The sequence below is a fragment of the Lepisosteus oculatus genome, chromosome 22 (genome assembly GCF_040954835.1).
Source record: "Lepisosteus oculatus isolate fLepOcu1 chromosome 22, fLepOcu1.hap2, whole genome shotgun sequence".
NCBI classification, from domain to species: domain Eukaryota; kingdom Metazoa; phylum Chordata; class Actinopteri; order Semionotiformes; family Lepisosteidae; genus Lepisosteus; species Lepisosteus oculatus.
This window is the reverse complement of record NC_090717.1, coordinates 5037921-5056844: the sequence shown is the minus strand read 5'-3', so window position 1 is coordinate 5056844 and position 18924 is coordinate 5037921. Positions and strand designations below refer to the sequence as shown.

The 18924-nt window shown below is 38.1% G+C and overlaps 1 protein-coding gene across 1 annotated transcript in view; it reads right to left on the bottom strand.

Moving 5' to 3' along the window:
• Window positions 1-12048, bottom strand: part of rtn4r (reticulon 4 receptor) — a 40903-nt gene extending 28855 nt beyond the window's left edge. Inside the window, exon 1 of the mRNA XM_015366023.2 lies at window positions 11391-12048. Coding sequence (XP_015221509.1) covers window positions 11391-11412 — 22 coding nt within the window. The 5' untranslated portion in view covers window positions 11413-12048. The remainder of the gene's footprint in view (window positions 1-11390) is intronic.
• Between the last annotated feature and the right edge of the window lie 6876 nt (window positions 12049-18924).

Below are 18924 nucleotides of genomic sequence, written 5' to 3'. Positions count from 1 at the left end.
GTAAAATAACCATGTGGTTGTAATTTCATTTTAATGTACGGTACTACAGTCTCACCTATAGACTGTAGGTTTTATGAAAATGGAATCATTTGCATAATTAGTAAGACTATGTTCCTGTCATTTGATCAGTCATCAACTAGACTAAAACAAGGTTTTTAATGTTAGGATTACAGTATAACTGCTAATTCCCAGACAAGTGCATGGTGCTCCATGCTCTAATTTGATTTTGATTTTTTTTTGTTTGATAAACTCTTCATTTTAAAACCTCTAAACTCACATCATTGTGGTATTGAGTGTAAAAGCTCTTCTTCTGTGGAAAGTGCAGCTAATGGACTTTTATAGACTTAATAACGGATGATATTTCACTAAAAAATCTATGGTTGAGATTCTCTAAATTCTGATGGATGGTAGTAACGCTTTTGGAAAACCTATAATTGACTCAGCCAATTTCCAAGAAAGCACATAATAATTTTTATAAATACAGAAACAGTTGTAGAAAATGTGTTACAATAGGAAAATAATTTTGAACAGTTACTGAAAGTATTAGTACATTTTTTTTACGTTATGTGGCGACTCTTTGCTCAGTTGGGATATATAGTGATTTTCTATTCCACCAAACAATTCTCAAAGTTTATTGGCTGTGTGTATTAGGGTGGAGCAAATCACTCGGACACAGATGCGTAGTGCTTTTAGGTACATTCCTATGAACTTTAGCCTGGTCACTGTCTCCCCTCCCCCAGTTTTATCTCTTTCAGCTTAAAGTCTTGTCATTTACCAAACCGCTTTATACCATACGGCCTTGCGGGAAGCCGAAGCCTACCCAGCAAGCAACGAGCGCAAGGCAAGGTATACCCTGGACGAGCCACCAGTCCCATTGCAGGCCAAGTGCAAGCCAATCATCCATGGGGACAATTAGGAGGCCACGGTAAAGGTCGAGGGGGAAATTTGGCCCCAGTGGATAACGCCCTACTCTTATCGAGAAATGACAGGGATTTTTAATGACCACTGAGAGTCGGGACCTCGGTTAAATGTCTCATCCGAGAGACATCGCCTGTTTACAGTATAGTGTCCCCGTCACTATACTGGGGGCATTAGGACCCACCCAGACTGCAGGGTGGGCGCCCCCTGCTGGTCCCACTAACACCACATCCAACAGCGACCATAACCTCCCAAGAGGTCTCCCATCTAGGTACTGACCAGGCTCAACCGTGCTTAGCTTCAGTGGGTAACCAGTTGAGAGCTGCGGCAGCTTAAATGGTTTCTGCAACCATCAAAGATCCAAAAAACAGACAAAACTCATGAATCAAATAGGAATGACAATAAGAGCAGGGCTCTAGGCATATAACAGGAAGGTTGCGGGTTCAAGTCCCAGGTGAGGGGGATGCTGTTGAACCCTTGAGTAAGGCTGCTTCAGCCCAAACGCCTGTTGTACAAATCTACAATAATTTGAAAAAAGCATCAGCTGAATAAATTAATAATCATGTAAGGAATCCTTTATTTGCCTTGCCAAGCACTATTGCTTAAATGAAACAATTGTAAAATAAAAACCGAATGCCCGGAAATACTATCTTAGGGGCAAAAATTAGACGGGGAAAAAACTCTGCTTGCGATTTGTAATTAAAACAGTAGGAGGGTAAAAGCTATTTATTCCCTAAAACAAATCCCTTCTAATATCTCGCACATCGGCTTTCTTTTACTTTCCAAACAGTAAATAAGGCTATATTTTGTATTTCTAGACCTCTGGAATTGTGACTGGAATGTTGTGGGCTCCCAGAAAAGTACTTCACTCATATTTGTTCAGAAAATGGCTGAGTATTTAAATAAGTACCATGTACAGTAAGTCACTCTGGATAAAGGTGTTACCAATATCTAAACATTTGGTATTTACAGAAATTAATGGGTTTTTACAGATATGAACTACTCAAGACATTTCTGGTCTATATATACTGTAAATGCTGTTTTTGATAGTGCCAAGGATTTTGTTTATGGTATATATGATATGCAGGCAATGAGTATTCTTGTGGTTTCTTTATTGCTAATTTGTATGTGGTTTATAAACACAGCTTTTTAAAGACACCTCACAAACTAGGAACATAATACAATATGTCCATACTTCAAAGGATATGATGGAAAAGATTCCCTTTCATTTAGGAATTGTACTTTCAAGGCATGAACCTTGAGTTGCTAACAAAAAGCTATTTGAATAACCACATTAAAGATTCATTTGTTACCTTAATACTTTATAATACAACTTTATAAAGAGTTGTTTCATGTTCTTAAATTCACTCATAATGATTGGATGCACTTTGCCTGGCAGACAAATCTTAGCACATTTTAACTGATTTTTAGAGATATTTAACAAAGATGTGAAAGTGAAAAAACAACTTATCTCATCCATCCAACCACTGACCGGAAAGCAACCGGCACAGGGCAGAGTAAACCCTGGACAAGGTGCCAGTCTATTGCTGGGCACACACAAACACAGACATGTACACACTCACATCAGGGCCAATTTGTTCAGAAGCCAATTAACCTTCCAGTGTGTCTTTGGAGTGTGGGAGGAAACCGGATCACCCACTGAAAACCCACAGAAAAACAGGGAGAACATACAAACTCCACACAGATAGCATCCCAAGAATTGAACCCAGGGACCCCAAAACTGCAAGGGAGCCATGTTAACCACTGTGATCTCATCTTTTTTTTAAACAAATATCTTTGTCATGGCCATTATAAATAAAAATTGTATCTCCGGATTATGTTGTCCAAGACTTTCACTTATAAGACAGAAATGAAGACAGACATTCTTAATAAGCTAATTGAGGCAATGAAAAACAAACTCACAAGGAGCTTTAATTATGTAAGGCTCAAAATGTCTGCAAAAACTTGAGCAGCAACTTAATACAGAAGAATCTGTTCATTTAAAAGGGAAAAGCTGTTGCCTGGGAACTCATTTCTCTAGAGAAAACTGACTTTTATGAAAATGAATCTCACTGAGGAATATTAGCAGCCAAACCAATACAGTATCGTGACAGTGAAATGTCAAGCAAAATGGATAGTGACAAATGGAATGCAAAACGTAACTAATTCAAGTTATGTTAAATTAACATACACACTCCAGAACTCCCTCATTACAACAGTGGAGTTTCAATCTTGAAGGCTCTTCCTCCACTTTGAAGTACATTTCATGCCTAAAATTAAAGTCACACATACAAGCCTAAAAAATAAGAATTGTAATATTTAAAATAAAAGGTGTTTTTGTTCAGAGAAAGAAGGAAGAAAAGTAGTTAACTATTGCAAGTGCATTCTGCTTTGTCATAAATAACCTTCCATGAAAACTGGATTGATCGCCTCTTCATTCTGTGCTTTATTACCTAGTGCATGTTCTAGCACAGGAATACATCATTCAGACTTTATGTGCAGATTAGAATGGAAAAGTTGCATTTGAGCTGCCTAATGCACTTGGGAACAAATATTTATCTCTTGAGGAAAACCGTAATATTGTGGTTATGCCAAGCCTATTGAATAAGATCCATATTCTATTCAGTTCCATCTACTGTATTTATTTTACCCCTCATGAGCCCTTGAGATTACAGATATCATTATAATGAAGGCCCTGGCAAGATAGCAACAGTCACATTTAATTTCACAGGGTCTGACATCCATACAAGATCATCAACACTTACAGTATAGTACAGAATTATTCAATATACTGACCTAAGGGAGACTAGAAGACAATACAAAAAACTCCTAGATATCAGGATCTGAAGAGATGTTTTTTTTCTTTTCTATGAACTTTTTTCTGTCACTTTTTACATAATACTGCTTTGGGAAAAAGGCATATCGGGTTATTTTAAAGTCAGTGAAATCCTAAGAAATGCACTTAAAAAAGAACTTAGATTACCAGAATATTGATACTTCTTGGACATCTTCGAAGTGGACATCAATTTCAAAGCATCTGTTATCATTGTGGCAGTAATGCTTAATGTAATAGGGTGCTCTACATAAATGTTTTATACATATTCAACAGATGTTTAGTTTATAAAGTATTCATAAAGTAATGTAGATAAGTAATTACAATGTAGTAATAAGGATGTCTTTATGTAGTTTTTTTACTTTTTGTTTTTGAGAAGTTATTGCTATATTTTAATACCTTGTTACTGCTTTGTTAATACTTTATGCTGTAACTGCTTTATTATCTAACCATTAAATATCGTATGTGTAGAGCATGACTAATACATCCATAATTAGCACCTCAGAATAAAGTTTTACCAGGAGTCAGCCATTGTCCATGAGAAACTCCACACCACGCTATTTTCTTCCATAAACTAAAACCTCTGAGGAGTCTATAACCACTTATCTCCATGGCATGTTGCCCAAAGAGTATGGGGGGAAAAGGCTGTACTTCGATGGACTCTACATTCAAGGATCTGTTATGCACATTACACAACAGAAGGTTCAACAGTTGAATTGTCAAGGCTTTTCTCACAAACAGCAATGATCTTAGCTTGGTTTTCCATTTTACAACACTCCTCCAAAACTACAGTTTGAAAGAATAATCTGAGCAGCTGTTTCTGTGTTAAGCCACTGACAGCATTTGAAGGCATGAAGAGGTGGAATAGTGGAGCACCATGATTGGCTGAAAACTGCAAAATTGCCTATATATATATATTATTGCCTGTGCTTGTACATAAGCCATAACTCCAATGCCCTTTTGTGTGAATTGATTTTATTTGCCATTAAGAGTTTCACTTGTTTCTTATAGGGATTGATGGTAAAGTGCTACACAAACTGCAGCACCATTCTTGCAATAGCTATCCATTAAGGCACTGTTCCTTGTTGTACATAGCAAAAACTCCAGACTCTGCAATTTATCAAAATCTCTGAAAGGCGATTTCATTTAATACAGCAGCAATGCTTTGGAAAGTTATTGCAGAAGGTGATTTAATGTCAATGGACAGAGAAAATTATATAGCATAAATACTACAATCCATACAGTCTTTCTTACAACAGTTCAAAGAGCTTTTGGCCGAACTCTGTTGAGAGATTTAGTGTGTGAGCCATTGAGATACAGATCTGCTGGTAATGCATGGGTAAGGGAGTGATAGCATGGCCATAAGGATGAGGCCACCAGAACCATCCATTCAATGGAATTAGCCAAAGAGCTGCAGCAGGGCCAGTGATAGGGAGGACAGAGGGATTCAAAGAGATGAATGTGGGAAATAGGGTTTTGTTACCCATATGTAATACCTAGTTAGTTGCGGATGAGCTTTTGTTCTCAAACATACTTTATAGACTCCAGAGTGGTATTTCACTTCAGCTACAATTCAATTACCTCCAAACAGCTTTCAGTTTCATTTCCTTTACGATTGTTTTTCTGTGAAAATCAAATATTCACTTTTCTATACAATTCCAAGTGTAAACACTTTCAACCTCAATGGCTTATAAAACAACTGAGTTACCACCCGTAACACCATAGACAGAGACAACACTCGACTGAAATGCTGACCACACCTGCAAGAGACTGTTATACCACAATACACAGGACCGAGCCATGTGAATATTTATTAAGTCCTCTCGCAGCACCACTAACCCACCCAATGACCCTCAGGAAAGATGTGTTTTGATCTGAGAATCAAAGGAAAACCAGTCCTGTTCCATACACATATGAATAATTTGAAGAGCAGGTGCAGTAAGACCCATCACACTTTGCTCTAGAATGAATTCTTTCTTTTCCCTTGACAAACAATGGTCAACTTTAACAAACATATAAGGTACTAATTGAATCCTCATGAAGATAAGTAGAGGTTTAATAACTCAAGACTTGGATGAATTCTTTAGGACCACCTACAATAACAGTAACTACACCTTTATAAAACATAGGACCATTAGGAATCTTGGCTTGAAATATGCTAATAGGGAACAAACGAAAGATGAGTATGAAAAATGGACTTGTGATTTACCTCCTCCATTAAAAACAGAACCATTGCAGAACTGGATTGTCATCAGCTCAGAATTACCATTATCACAATTTTCTGTGAGATCCAAATGGCAACCGGGCAGTTAATAATCAATGTCACCATCGAGGAAAACAGATTATTTGCGGGAACACAGACAAGAATCTTTATTAAATACTTTTTACCTTAACTTCACCCAAATCATTAATTTCTCCACTTGCCTGAATAAAGGTGTGACTGAATGACTTTCACTTTGCTTACACACGGCTGTTGGCACATAGTCTTTCATGTTCCTGCCAAACACACTCCTTAATAAAACAAGATGAAAACCAATGAAGGCTTCCATTGTTTTCTGGCCTATGATCCTTTGAAAGTTACCCCCAGATTCCCTACCCTTAAAAAGGAAAACAATAGGTTATCAACCCTACAAAAGCTTCAGTAAGCTACTTAATTAAAAAGGCCTGGTTCTTCTCTGCCTAATTAACAATTTATTACCCCATCAGTCAGTTTCTCCACCAATCAGTTTTACAAATGCACCCCTTCGTCCTTCCATCCCCTCCCTCCCATTTCCAGCAGATTAAATGATTAAAATTTCATGTGAGACATACTGAGGTGCTGACAAGGACTATAGCATGCAACTGTTCAGGAACAGAGGATGCATTTAGTCCTTCAACAATTAGCTTTAATCCAATTGACTGTGTCCTACTAATGGATATCTAAATGAGTGAGAGATGGGCTAGCTCAACAATTAGTTAAAAGATTTATATGTGGCACATTGGGGAGATCGTCTAAATCTGAATAATCTATTCTCCTGGCCTGTTGTACCATTTAAAAGCCATTGTGAACTCTATCCGGTTCAAGTTAACCTCTACCTAGATTGATTCTGCTGGAACTCCCTACTTACTCTCTGTCCTTTCTGTTGTTCTTGAGCTATTTATAAAATCCTGTTCTTAAATCCCTTCAAAAATCCCATGAGAAAAGGCACCATAGGAGTATTTTAATCTTTGTTGCTGAGTGGAGATTAGGTTTTGTTAAATGGATTATAAGGAGGCCACTGACAATGTAGTGGATCTTCAGGATACAAATAAATCTCCTGCTGTCCGAATGCTACACATCACAGCTCTCTCTCGTTTTTAAAGCACACTCAGACTTTTCATTATTATATATCAGATGTTTTAAGTTTATCTTTATTATTTTAACAAAACATTTGCTAATTTTATTTTCTCAAAACATGTTCTCACCATGTGCTGCCATTTTAAATTCTTTATTCAGAAATATTTTGGAAAAAGGATTAACTGTGCTTGTGTTCTGCTTTTCTTTCTTGCAATAAATTTACTTGCCCTAACTCTCCAAGTCATCAATTTAATAACTCCAGCATCCCTAAGAGCTAATTCTGAGTTTGTAGGCCATGATCTCTCAGGTTTTCTACATATTAAAATAAAAATGTGTAGATTAGGGTTTCATGTTTTCTTTCCAGCTGAACTCTACATAAGTTACATAATTGAAGATTAATTATCCTAATCAAAGGATTAGTTTGTTTTCAGTTCCTAATCACATTAGAGCTTGCCTTCTATAATTTGCTTCTATAATTTAGGGTCTCCAACTTTAGAGGAGAAAAAAAAACTTGCAAAGTCTTCAATTAAATAACTCATTAGTTCAGTTGGGAATTAAATTAAGTGAAGACCATAGCTAAAAGGAAAACCAGCTTGTGTGTGTATTCGCAGGTCCAGGACTGAGAATGCCTGCTTTAAAATAACATATTTAATCCTGAAAAACACACAATAATTCACACATTTCTAATACCAGTAGCAAACTGCTTGTCCCCAAGGGAACAGGAATAGAGAACAATTTTCACGCACAGATCTAGTATCTGATGATAATCAACGTTTCACCTGTTAAAGCCTGACATCTTATCTGTACACCTTCAATTAAAGGTGCCTCCTGAACACATCCAACACCTTTATCAACGAGAGTAGAATCCTTCAGGGAGTGGTATAGGAGCACTGAATGATTTGTCTCGGACGTTTCTGCTTTTTAATTCAGTGAATGTATTTTAAGCAACCTGGTTCTGATTGAAATAGTTTTGAATACTCAGGCAAGTGAGAGATCCCACCTTATGAAAAATAAAGGGGTGCATGATCTGATACACCCTTGTTGATGAATTATGCCATTTGTAGTCATATGCACTAGTCTAGCAATGGATGATCTGTTTTGTACAAAGTCCCCAAGAGATTATTATCTGGGATGAGCACAATGGTGCTTGCAGTACAGGCAGTAGAGGTTACATATTGCAGTGCGCTGATAAATTGGTTGTAGTGTGGGTTCACATCATCCTTGGACATCAGAAGTTATCATTCAGTATAAATGACTAAACAAATGTGATCATATGTAACATTAAACATGAGTTCTTCCACGTGCCCCACATATGTCTCCTTATACTCTATTAATAATAAAATGTTAAAATGTGTAATTGTTGTATTTCCCCACTGTCATACTGCTGTAAGCTATAGCATATTTCAGCCAAGATTTCTCTAATACAGCTGTGCTACCATTAGAACACTGCCTTCTATGCAAACATACAGTCACACCTGCACAGAGAATGGATATTCTCTCTGGTGTTGTTTAATGTTGATGTAATAAAAATACATTTTATTATGTTTTTATTAAACATACAAATAAAGAAAGCCTTGCATCTAAAAATATGATTGCAAACATACAGTACATGTTTTTTCATGTACACTGTACCAAAAATGTCAAATTATATACTTCCTTACTACATGTTTATTTTTTATATTTTTTAAACTGATCCTAGAAAGCAGACAGGAATGGAACTGATACTACAGCTTCAATGAAGGGTCTTGTCAAGGTATATTGTTACAAGGTAACAGTTCAGCAGTGCTAAACACCCTAAAGCCTCTAATATGGATTTTCAATATACAGATTTGACAATATAATGACCGAATGATCAAATCTGTAACTGTACATCCCAGACTTTGACAGCTTAAATGCATAACAAGATACAATCATGCCCTTAGCAATAATGGGTCAAACCATAAAATAGCTAGATACCATTGCCTAATTGGCTTATATACTTAATTACCATATATGGTATTGGTACAATATTTCAGGTCTTTATTGATGGCTGCAGGGGCATTATTAAATGTAATATATTGTAATACTAATACAGTCTCAGCATTATGTGCACTTGATTTGTTTTTTTCAACTTGTGTTGTCTAGCGCAAGAAATTAAAACTGTTTTTGCTGTGCCCTTCCCAAAGGGTCATTATTTGTGATGTGTCTAAAAAACAGAAGATGGTATTAACCATAGTTCAGCAGTGTGTGGGAACCTGTGGACACATGACCTCAGGAGATTTACACTGTGACTCCCAAGGTTTTCCAAAAGCTAGTCGTAATGCATCTTGCTAGACAGCTTTGGAAAGATGTTTTCAAAGCAGTTTGCTCATAATTAAATGGATTCAGCATGCTTGTGGTTTTGCAAAATTATTGTAAATTCTGTAGTCTGAGGTGGGAATGCAGCCCTTTCCCCCATTTTATGCGGCCAAATATTGATTAAATCAATTTAACAAATGCCCCCCAAAGGCATTCAGGAAATTTACGATTTTCAAATTCATTTTTTCTACTTAGCTGTTTGGGCCTTCGGAATAAATGTAGGCATACAATTTTTAAACAAGAAGTTTTTTCATGGCATATGTTGCCGCAAGCATCTAGGAAAGCTGTAATACATAATGACTTGCAAAATCCATTATTCCAGAGAGACAAACTATATTGTATAATAATTGGAAGCATTTTCTCTTTGTTTATGTATGTGGTTAACCTGTAACTTAAAGGATTACTATAAAGTTTCAAACAAAGCTGCATCTGTCAATCTGGTTCTTAATAAGGCATTGAGGGCTCAGACCTTCATTTTAATAAAATAGCCACTTCACCCCTTTTCTAGTGGCATTATTACGAATGATCTAATTAAATAGGTTAGAAAGAAGATCTTCTCATCTTCAGATTTTGAATAAGAAATTAAACGTTTCAATAAATGCAAAGAAAATCAGTTGCTGCAGTGAATCGTGCTCGCTTTTTACAGTTTTAAGTCGAGCATTTAGTGGAAATGATTTACTTTAGATAATAATGCAGGGATTCTTTTCTTTCGGATCTGCGCTCTGATGTTCGAAATTAGGTATCTCGTCTAACACCACAAACAGAATGGATAAAACGAATTTAAACTATCATCCATGTGTTCCTTAAAGGACCTTTTCAAATATACGATTCCCCATACATAGATATTAAATTGAAGTCTTGAAGTGTGTGTGCATCCGCAGAATATTCAATAGAATTTCACATGGGACGTCAAATATCTGCTCAGCCGTTTTAAAATGCCACCTTCGTCTGTACCGGGAAGATACTGGGGATAAACCGCTCCTATCTATCCCCTCCGGACTCCGGTGTGCTACCGCACCTTCTTGTGCAAAATCCTCAGCCCTCAAAACAAGTCTCACAGCCCAGGTACCCTGTTAAAAATCCTCGGCAACACGGAGTTTTGTGGCTGCTTATGCTTCGTACCAAAACACAGTGAGCATTGATAAGATGGGTTTTATGCATACTAGCCGGCGCTAGACGCAAAAGGGGGCTTAGAAACTTGAGACTAAGAAACACAGAAAGCTGGCTTCGAGCCACAAGAACGCACCTAGCGATTTGGGCTCCAATTTGTGATGGTGTAAGATGACTCTCAGGCTGCTGGAGAACATGAAATGCATAAAAAGACTGTTTGAAGAGGCGTGTCCATTCTCAAGAACATTACTGCCTGCATTTATCCGCCAGAAATTTAAATCTCACAAAACAAAAATGCACACAAAATACTTTCATGCCCCTGTATATGCGTTTTCACCTTTGTGCGGACTGGCTAGGTATCAGACTTTTACAGGCTCCACAGAAAATATTTGAATGTCACAGCACCACTTAGAAAAGAATAACGGACTAAACTGAATAGATTGCCTATTTGAAAGTCCGTGTGTCTCTGCAATGTTTTTACTGGTAGTTTCAACATCCTGGAAAACATTTATTCGTTTTGGGAGCAAGCATGGCAATTTAGTTATCAGTGAATACAAACAGGCTGACTTAAATAATTTAGAAATATTCACAGTGCAGTTTGCTTAGTTCTTTAATGGTCTCCTTTTGCCTAAGGCATTTGAGAGAACTGATGTGGTTTTTGAAAAAAAAAACAAGGCTGCTTAAGCTGCTAATATAATTTTTATGTTTTTATTGCATTCAAGATACTGATCCGAAAACGTTTTATGCGTCTAACTGCTCAAGCAAAGGTGGGTACTGCATCTAACACCACAAGTAAAAAAAACCTTAACGCAGACATGTTCCCAACATTATTCAAATAAGTTTTTGAATGACATTTGAAATGCAGCGTCCACCTACCTTCTGCAACAGTGGTCTTCATTTTTACTAAAATAAATTCCAGCTGAAGGCACCCTGTTAACGAAAACAAGATACTTGATTTTTGTGATCTTTGACGGAAAAGACGCAGTTTAAACTGGAAATAACGCCAAATCCAAAATACCGGTGATCACTGAGAACCGGTCCATGAAAACTTTAGCCAAAGGTTTGCTTATAGAAGCGGAGCGGAGAACCAAGTCTCCCCAGCGAACTAAGATCAGTCATTTGGGGAGCGCAAGGAATACACAACTACGATTTACATCCAGACGGAAGATCCCTTTCAGAAAACAACCCCCCTCCCCAAAAAAAAGAGCGAACAAAAAAAAGAACAACAGCAGCAGCAATCCAAGGTGTGACAGAGCCTTGAAGGAAACTGGGAGAAGCCCAAAGCAATCCACGGATGCTGAAACGCAGATCCTGCCGTCCCCGGTCTGAAATTCTAACACAGAGGTATCCCAAAGTACGTGTAGCCTGTGTCTGTTGAGGGAAATTGACTATAATACTGCGCACTATAAGCTTTTGCATGGGATTGCAAAGGAGGAAGTGGGAAAGGGGGGGGTGGGCTTGTGAGTGGGGAGAAAAGCAAAGATGAATGTTTTATGGGGCTGGATCAGGGATTGAGAGCTGATGAATGTTTTATGGGATCATGTGGTTTGACGTGAGGGGAAGCAGCCTGGATCAGATTTGCACAAAAACAGAAATCGTGTGTAAAAAAAAAAGAGGTGGGGGGGAGTAGTGAGAGAGGCGTCAGGTCAGGTGCAGCATAAACTGAGGGAGGGAGGAGAAAATACTTTAAAACACAACAGGAGTGTATCTCGACGCGGGCAGGTGCTCAGGTGAACCTGCGATGATGGATTAGAATCCGTTTAGGATCTAATTAGCCCTGGAAAAACTTCTTAGTGTTGAAATAGACTGAGAAATTAACAGCCAGAAAGCTAGAAAATGCGATGATGTGGATAGTCTTTTCCCACACTGGGAAAGAAACCGCCTTGTCATTTTTTGTAAAGTGAATCTTGTTTTTAATACAAGTTTCAGACGAGAAAAACAAGATAGAGCAGCCCATTCGAGTTTAGCGTTTTGAGTTGCATTGTGATTTGGGAAATAAGCGGCTTCTTTTCATTTCTAATATGTAACACGTGAAGGGAATCAAACAAAATGCACTGAAAATAAAACTGTAAAATAATGAGCAGCTCGCAATGAGGCGATCAATACTTCCAATTTGTAATATTAAAAAGTGAAGGAGGGATGCGAAATGAAAGCTTGACGCACACCAGCGGTCGAAGCTGCAGAGACAAATTCGATCCGTGACTACCAGCTGCACATAAATTAAGGGAAGCCTTAGGGCGGTGAATAAACTGCGCAGTATTATTCGTAAGGGAGAAACGCCACCTAGCGACAAAGCACTACAGTCGCGGTTAAACACAGTATTATCGTACAGCTCACCTTTCTCAAGTACATTTTTTTCACCTCGTTATGCCCTTTTCATCTTAAATTACGGCTTTGATTAAATCTTTTGTGCCATGAGTGCAAAAGAGCTGATGGTAGTATATATAGTACTCGAAAAATTGCTTAAACAATCATGCCACCCCTATAAGCAATACTTATGGCTTGCCGTCGCAGCCTGAGGCAAATCATTTTATTGGTACATTAGCAGAATGTTATTTCCCCTTTGTTATATTAAAAAGGGAGATGTAACATGAGTTAGCATATTCCTGCTCCGAGGGTGTCATTTTACGTGTAATATGAAACATGGCTCTAGCAGTGGCAAGAAAAAAAAGGATTCACTGTCCATTCATGCACTTCAGGTCTGTTTTGGTATCGGATTACAAAACTAAACAAGAGGGTTAGAAAATTGAGAAATTATCAGTGGGGAGTTGAGCCAAGTACTGACAAATGGTTGTGAGTCTGAAGGCAGTATCTTTGTTCATTCACTGGCTGGCCCTGTGGTCGTGGATGATTGTCTTCTGTGGACCTGAAGGTGACTGATAAGCTCAAAGCATAATCTACACACACTGGCAGGTTGAGCAGAGTGTTTAATCCATACTGGAGATGTAGATGAAGCTTTTAGCAACTGCATGGCTGCTAAGCAGCACTCACGTATTGAGAAATTGTCAAATGAGTTTGGACTGCACAAAAACCATAGCTCTTATCTAAGCAGGTATTAATTCCAGCTCCATTGTTATTGACCCAATTTCTGACTTAATTGTGGAAGCTTGGCAACTTTTCCCAGCTCTTAAAGGGCTGCTGATTTAAAAAGGCCTATACAACTGACTGGAGTGTGTCCCTCCAGGACTGGGATAATTTTCAGGTGTTGGGCACACCCAGTATTATAGATTAGTCTGAAGCCAAAATTGTTACATTAGTTCTAGAAGCTCAATATGGCAAAAATATCTGGGAGGTTGGAACTCCTGGACTCACAATCACATTCTATTGGTGCTTCCCTATCGCCCTAACACCCTTTCTTCATGAATGACAACTACCCCATTTTACAAGATGATCCCTCGACTGGTACCCTCTTTTCCGACCACCACATCAACTCATATTACGGACCACCTAATCTGCATAACCTTCTTGTTCACAGCTCCTTTGACCACCCACAGCAATCATCCACACCAGGCACTTTCCCCTGCAACAGAACCTGTGGCATCAACTGTAAAGATATATCTAATACCATGCCCATTCAAGACCCCACTGGACAATTCCGTGTCACACAGATTATATGATGTACAGTATTTCCAGCAACCTAATGTACTGCATCTCATGTAGAAAATCCCAAGTCATTCATTGGTGAGACAGGTAGAAGACCGGGAGACCGTTACAGGGATCATCTCAGATCTGTGAGGATCAAAGATCTCCCCAAACCGATAGTTCCCCCTTTCACTTCTAATGGACGGGATCTTTCTCATCTCTCTGTCTGTGCTCTCACAGAGGGGTTTCAGAACTCCTACTGCAGAAAGACATCTGAAATTAAAATTATCCTTAAGCTTGGATCACACCTTCCACTTTCTCTCAAGTATAAACTCATCTCCTTCTAAATCATCGGTATTCATTTGCAGATTTCGGCTTTCCACACCTACCCTTCTGTTCTCCCTCAGTTTTGAGACTCATTCTCACCTGCTTTCTGCTCATTTCCTCACTGCTCCCACCCTTTCCTACCTTCTCTTTTTTTCTTCTATGCCTTTTATATCTGCTTTCCCTCTCTCCCTCACACCTGAAAAAGGCTCCACAGGGCTCCACAGCTGAAACATTGTGTTGCTTTTCTATACCTTTCAGCATGGATTAAACCTTTACCTGTTCCTTTATAGCCTTCACATGCTCATGCAGGTACCTACTAACACATATGGCAAAAATGTCAACCTATAGTAAAGCAGTAATGGTCAATAACAGCATTTGCAGATTACAGGTGCTAAACATAAATGGAAAGGGTGAGAAGGTTTTTGATCATTGATATATAAATCTATATATATATAAAATAATCTTTTATTAATAACCACTTGGACAAAGCAGAAAGTGGTGAGAATCACGAGGGGCATCTGACGTGAAGGTTCAGCAACAGCTACTTACAGTTTTAGCTAAAAGGAATGTATTTTTGTTTAACTGAGGTAGGCTTTACAGAGTCACAAGTATTCAAATCTTTCATAATTCTCTAGTACAGTTTTCTGAAAGTAAATCAAGTTCTGATTGCTTATAACTAATCTTCCCCCCATTCTTAGAAATAATCAAACAAAATGACACCAGAGGCTAGAAGAGTTTCTCCACCCTGGTTCTGGAGAGCCTCTTGTTTCTGTTCTAACTGAGCTTTTAATCTGAGGTTAATTGATCTGTTTAAATTTAACTTCTTCCTTGTTTAGATCTTCTAAACCCTGTTTCCGCACTTGGTCTTTGGTCTCAGAAATACTCTGCTGTAAGTCTCTTGATGCGGAGAAATTCAGCAGTCCATTCACTCCTCAGCTACCTTCATTAATCACCACTTTTAAAGAATTTATTAATAACTACTTTTATTCTGTCTAAACAGCCCTCCAAAGTAATCATGTCTAGTGGGAATGACCCTGTTATATTTTCAGGGGTGACACCATTCAAGTTTTTGTGAACTGAACAAACTTTCTTATCCATTAGCTACCGATACTTTCAACTAATTGATTAAGAAATCAATTGAAGTGAGAAGCAGAAAACAGAGCTGACCTCCAGGATCAGAACTGGGACCTACTGGATTATGATATAAGAAAGATTGCAAATGAGAGGAGGCCTTGCAGCCTGCCTGGCTCAGTTGTCTCCAGGTATGTTGTCAATCGTCAATCTGATCTGAGAATCTCACCCAGTCATTTCTTGAAGGATTCCCTCTAATCCAATACAGCAACATAGCTGGGTATGTTGTTTCATGCAGCCTCACGTGTATAAAGACGGGCCTCTTGTGTTTGGTTTTGAAGGTACTCAAGAAAAGATGTAAATAGAAAAGACCATTGGGTCCTTCTTGCTGCTTTGATTGCCAGTAGCTTTTTGAGCCAGACATCTATTCCAGCCAATGTGCTTGAACACTATGGCTAGATAGCTTGTTCCAGACATCAGTAGCCCTTTGTGTACAAAAGTGCATCCAATTCTGAATCATCAATCCAACTCATAATCCTCTTAATTTATGCTTGTGTCCCTGGATCCTCAGCTACGTTTAACCCAGTTATTAAATAATACTAAAAGTGAGCATGCTTCCCTATCTTTTCATGTCAGTATACAATGGTAAATGTGCATTAAAGAACTCCTGCTAAGAAAGACCAGCTATCAAGCAAAACCTAAAATGCATCCTTTATCGCATTTAATCGATGGATGCTTATTGTAATCCACATATATAATTATGAGACGAACCATAGCATGTATGTCTATGCTTAGTGTAAATGATCCAATGTTTATTTTTGCAGGGTAGTTACAGTATTGTGGCAAAATGCCCCCAAACCTGTTTCAGTGGAGAATGGAGACACTGTTGAGGCAGGAGGCAGGTATACAGCTTCAGAAGGCAGGGTTTTATTGCCCCTTAGGTCACAGGAGTGTGCTGTTCTCTTGGGAGAAACGAAAAGGGGAGTGCAGCCTCCCATAGTTTGCTATGTGGTTCAAAGACAAAGAAAACTAGAGCTGCCCCTCTTTATGTAGGGCACAAGGAGGAGAAGCTGCCAGACAGAAGGCAGGGGGCAACACCACAGTCTAATTTTCTTGGGGGTGGGGACACTACTGTATTAAAAAGAAAAGTTCAGACCATCCTCTGTCACAGATTCCTGTTTATACTAGATGTAATGTTTTTGTTTATTTCTATTTCTGAGAAGTAGCATGAGGGTAGCATGCAGGAATGAAATCTGAAATTTAATGGTTACTTATTTCCCCTCTATATTAGAGTATAATCTTACTGGAATGAAAATTGTCAGCAGTGTTGAGAGCTTTTCTTTATGCTTATTGAGCACAGTCGCACTATAAATGAAAACTCTGTGACAAAATCAGGACCGTTGAAGAAAATGGAAACTTTTTTCTGTGTAATCTGAACCCCCTGTAAACATGACCCTAGTCATCATTTCTAACATGTGAGTGATTTTATTGAATTATATTTTCTTTTTAAGTTCCTTTGGCACTAATTAAACACTCTGATTTGTCCACGCCACACATAGATAGAAAAGGTTATGGTCATTCATTTGCATTAAAGCAGTCAAGGTCATTTTTTATCCTTTTATAATACAAAAACAAGTTATCTATAAGCAGGTAATCAGGAAATGTGCTTTTAAGGGTTATGTGCTGAAGACTGTGACAATAAAAGAAGTCACAACTAAATAAGACCAAGTACTAAGTATATAATAATCTATAATGCAATCTTGTTTTGGCACACTATACTAACATTTGGCACTGGAAAAGTGTCATTCTCTATATTAAATTAAATCTGTGTTAGATTAATTAAAATGTTTATAATCATTTTGAAGCACACAAATCATCTCTTAAATCCAACATTTAATCTGCGAAATGTTGAACTTAATTCATTGATTTTCTTTCAAAATTCTTAAATGTTTGTTCTCTCTCCACATGTATTTATAGTGAATTAAAGTTCTCTTTTTATCAGCTCCACCATTCCTAAGACTGGAAGTTAATTGCATTATCCTCTACAGCACACAGAATGGCAAGTTTCAAGGCTGAAGGTTTTGGGATCCTAGCCCTGTCGTCAGTTGATCAGAGGGAGAGGTCTGTAAATCAGAAAAGGGGATCCTTTTTAAGAGAAAGAACTTTTTTATGGCTGCAACAACATGATAAATGACGGAAGTGGCCAGCGTAGTTGTACGAGAGTTTTTAAAGCTATCCTGTAGGTGCCAACTGTCAGAGAAACGCCAAAAAAAGTCTAATGAGAGGAGGGTGGGGAGCCTTTATCACTGCCTGTCATGGGCCCAGCTGTGAAAGATGAAATCTCCCACAGCACTAAATGAAGCTAGTCAAAAAGGCTTTCCAATTCAATACTGGGGATAGAGGTTAAGCAGTTTATCACAAGACTGTGTTATTAGTACTGTACTGTATCGTTGCCAACTTGTTGTCTGCATAGGGAGTCCCCTCTGATGAAGTTCACTGGCAAATGTGTTCTCTGGAAAAGCACTTCTTGTAACATGGCTCTGCAGGCCTTAACTCAACAAACCTCAAAGATTTTTTTAAGGTGTCTCCATGGCTCCATTGGCAGGTTTTCTAGCAAAACCTATATATATATAACAAATTCATCAACATAATAGCTAGAGCAGGGGTGGTTTCACCACTCTCATTACTTAAAGTTGCTCCAAAAATAACACTCAACTAATAATTAGTCCAAAATACTACTACTACAACCCTCTAAGTATACCTTTATATGCAAGACCTGATAAACACTACAGTACGTGAAAATGCACCCATTCCAAACAATGACAAAGATCAGTCTTTACAAACCCGCTTTGGCGTCCCCTAGTGGAAGTTTCAGACTCCAACTGTCATTTCTCGGGATAACCTGCCACACGTCCTAAAACTATACGGGCATAGTATTCACTCGAGTCCCACGACAGTTTCATTATTTCATTTTGTGAGAACATGACACTCGAAAGCTATTGTGATCTGTAAACTGATTTTACATTTGAAGAAAACGAATATTAATGCTTCAAGCCTGAAGGTCCATTGCCGTTGCAATCCAATGGAAGCTAATTGCTTTGCAGCCTACAGGCTGGGAAGACAATATATTTGATAAAACTGTCTAGCGAATGTGTCCAGACCTCATTAAGTTATTGGAATACAGACAAAGAAAACTTGTTAACATTAAGCTGTAATTACAAGGGCTCCAATTTCTCTTTCTTTGTCATTTAATTAGATTTTCAAATGTTGCATCAAGTATAGGTATAAATAATTTAACCGTTCTCTTTTTACTTAAAGAAATCACTAGGAAGAGTATCTAGGTTTTGCATAATATGAATTTTAAAATGCAAAGTACTAATAGAAAAACATAGCACTGTTTCATATGCAGATTGTAAGTGCTGTTCACCGT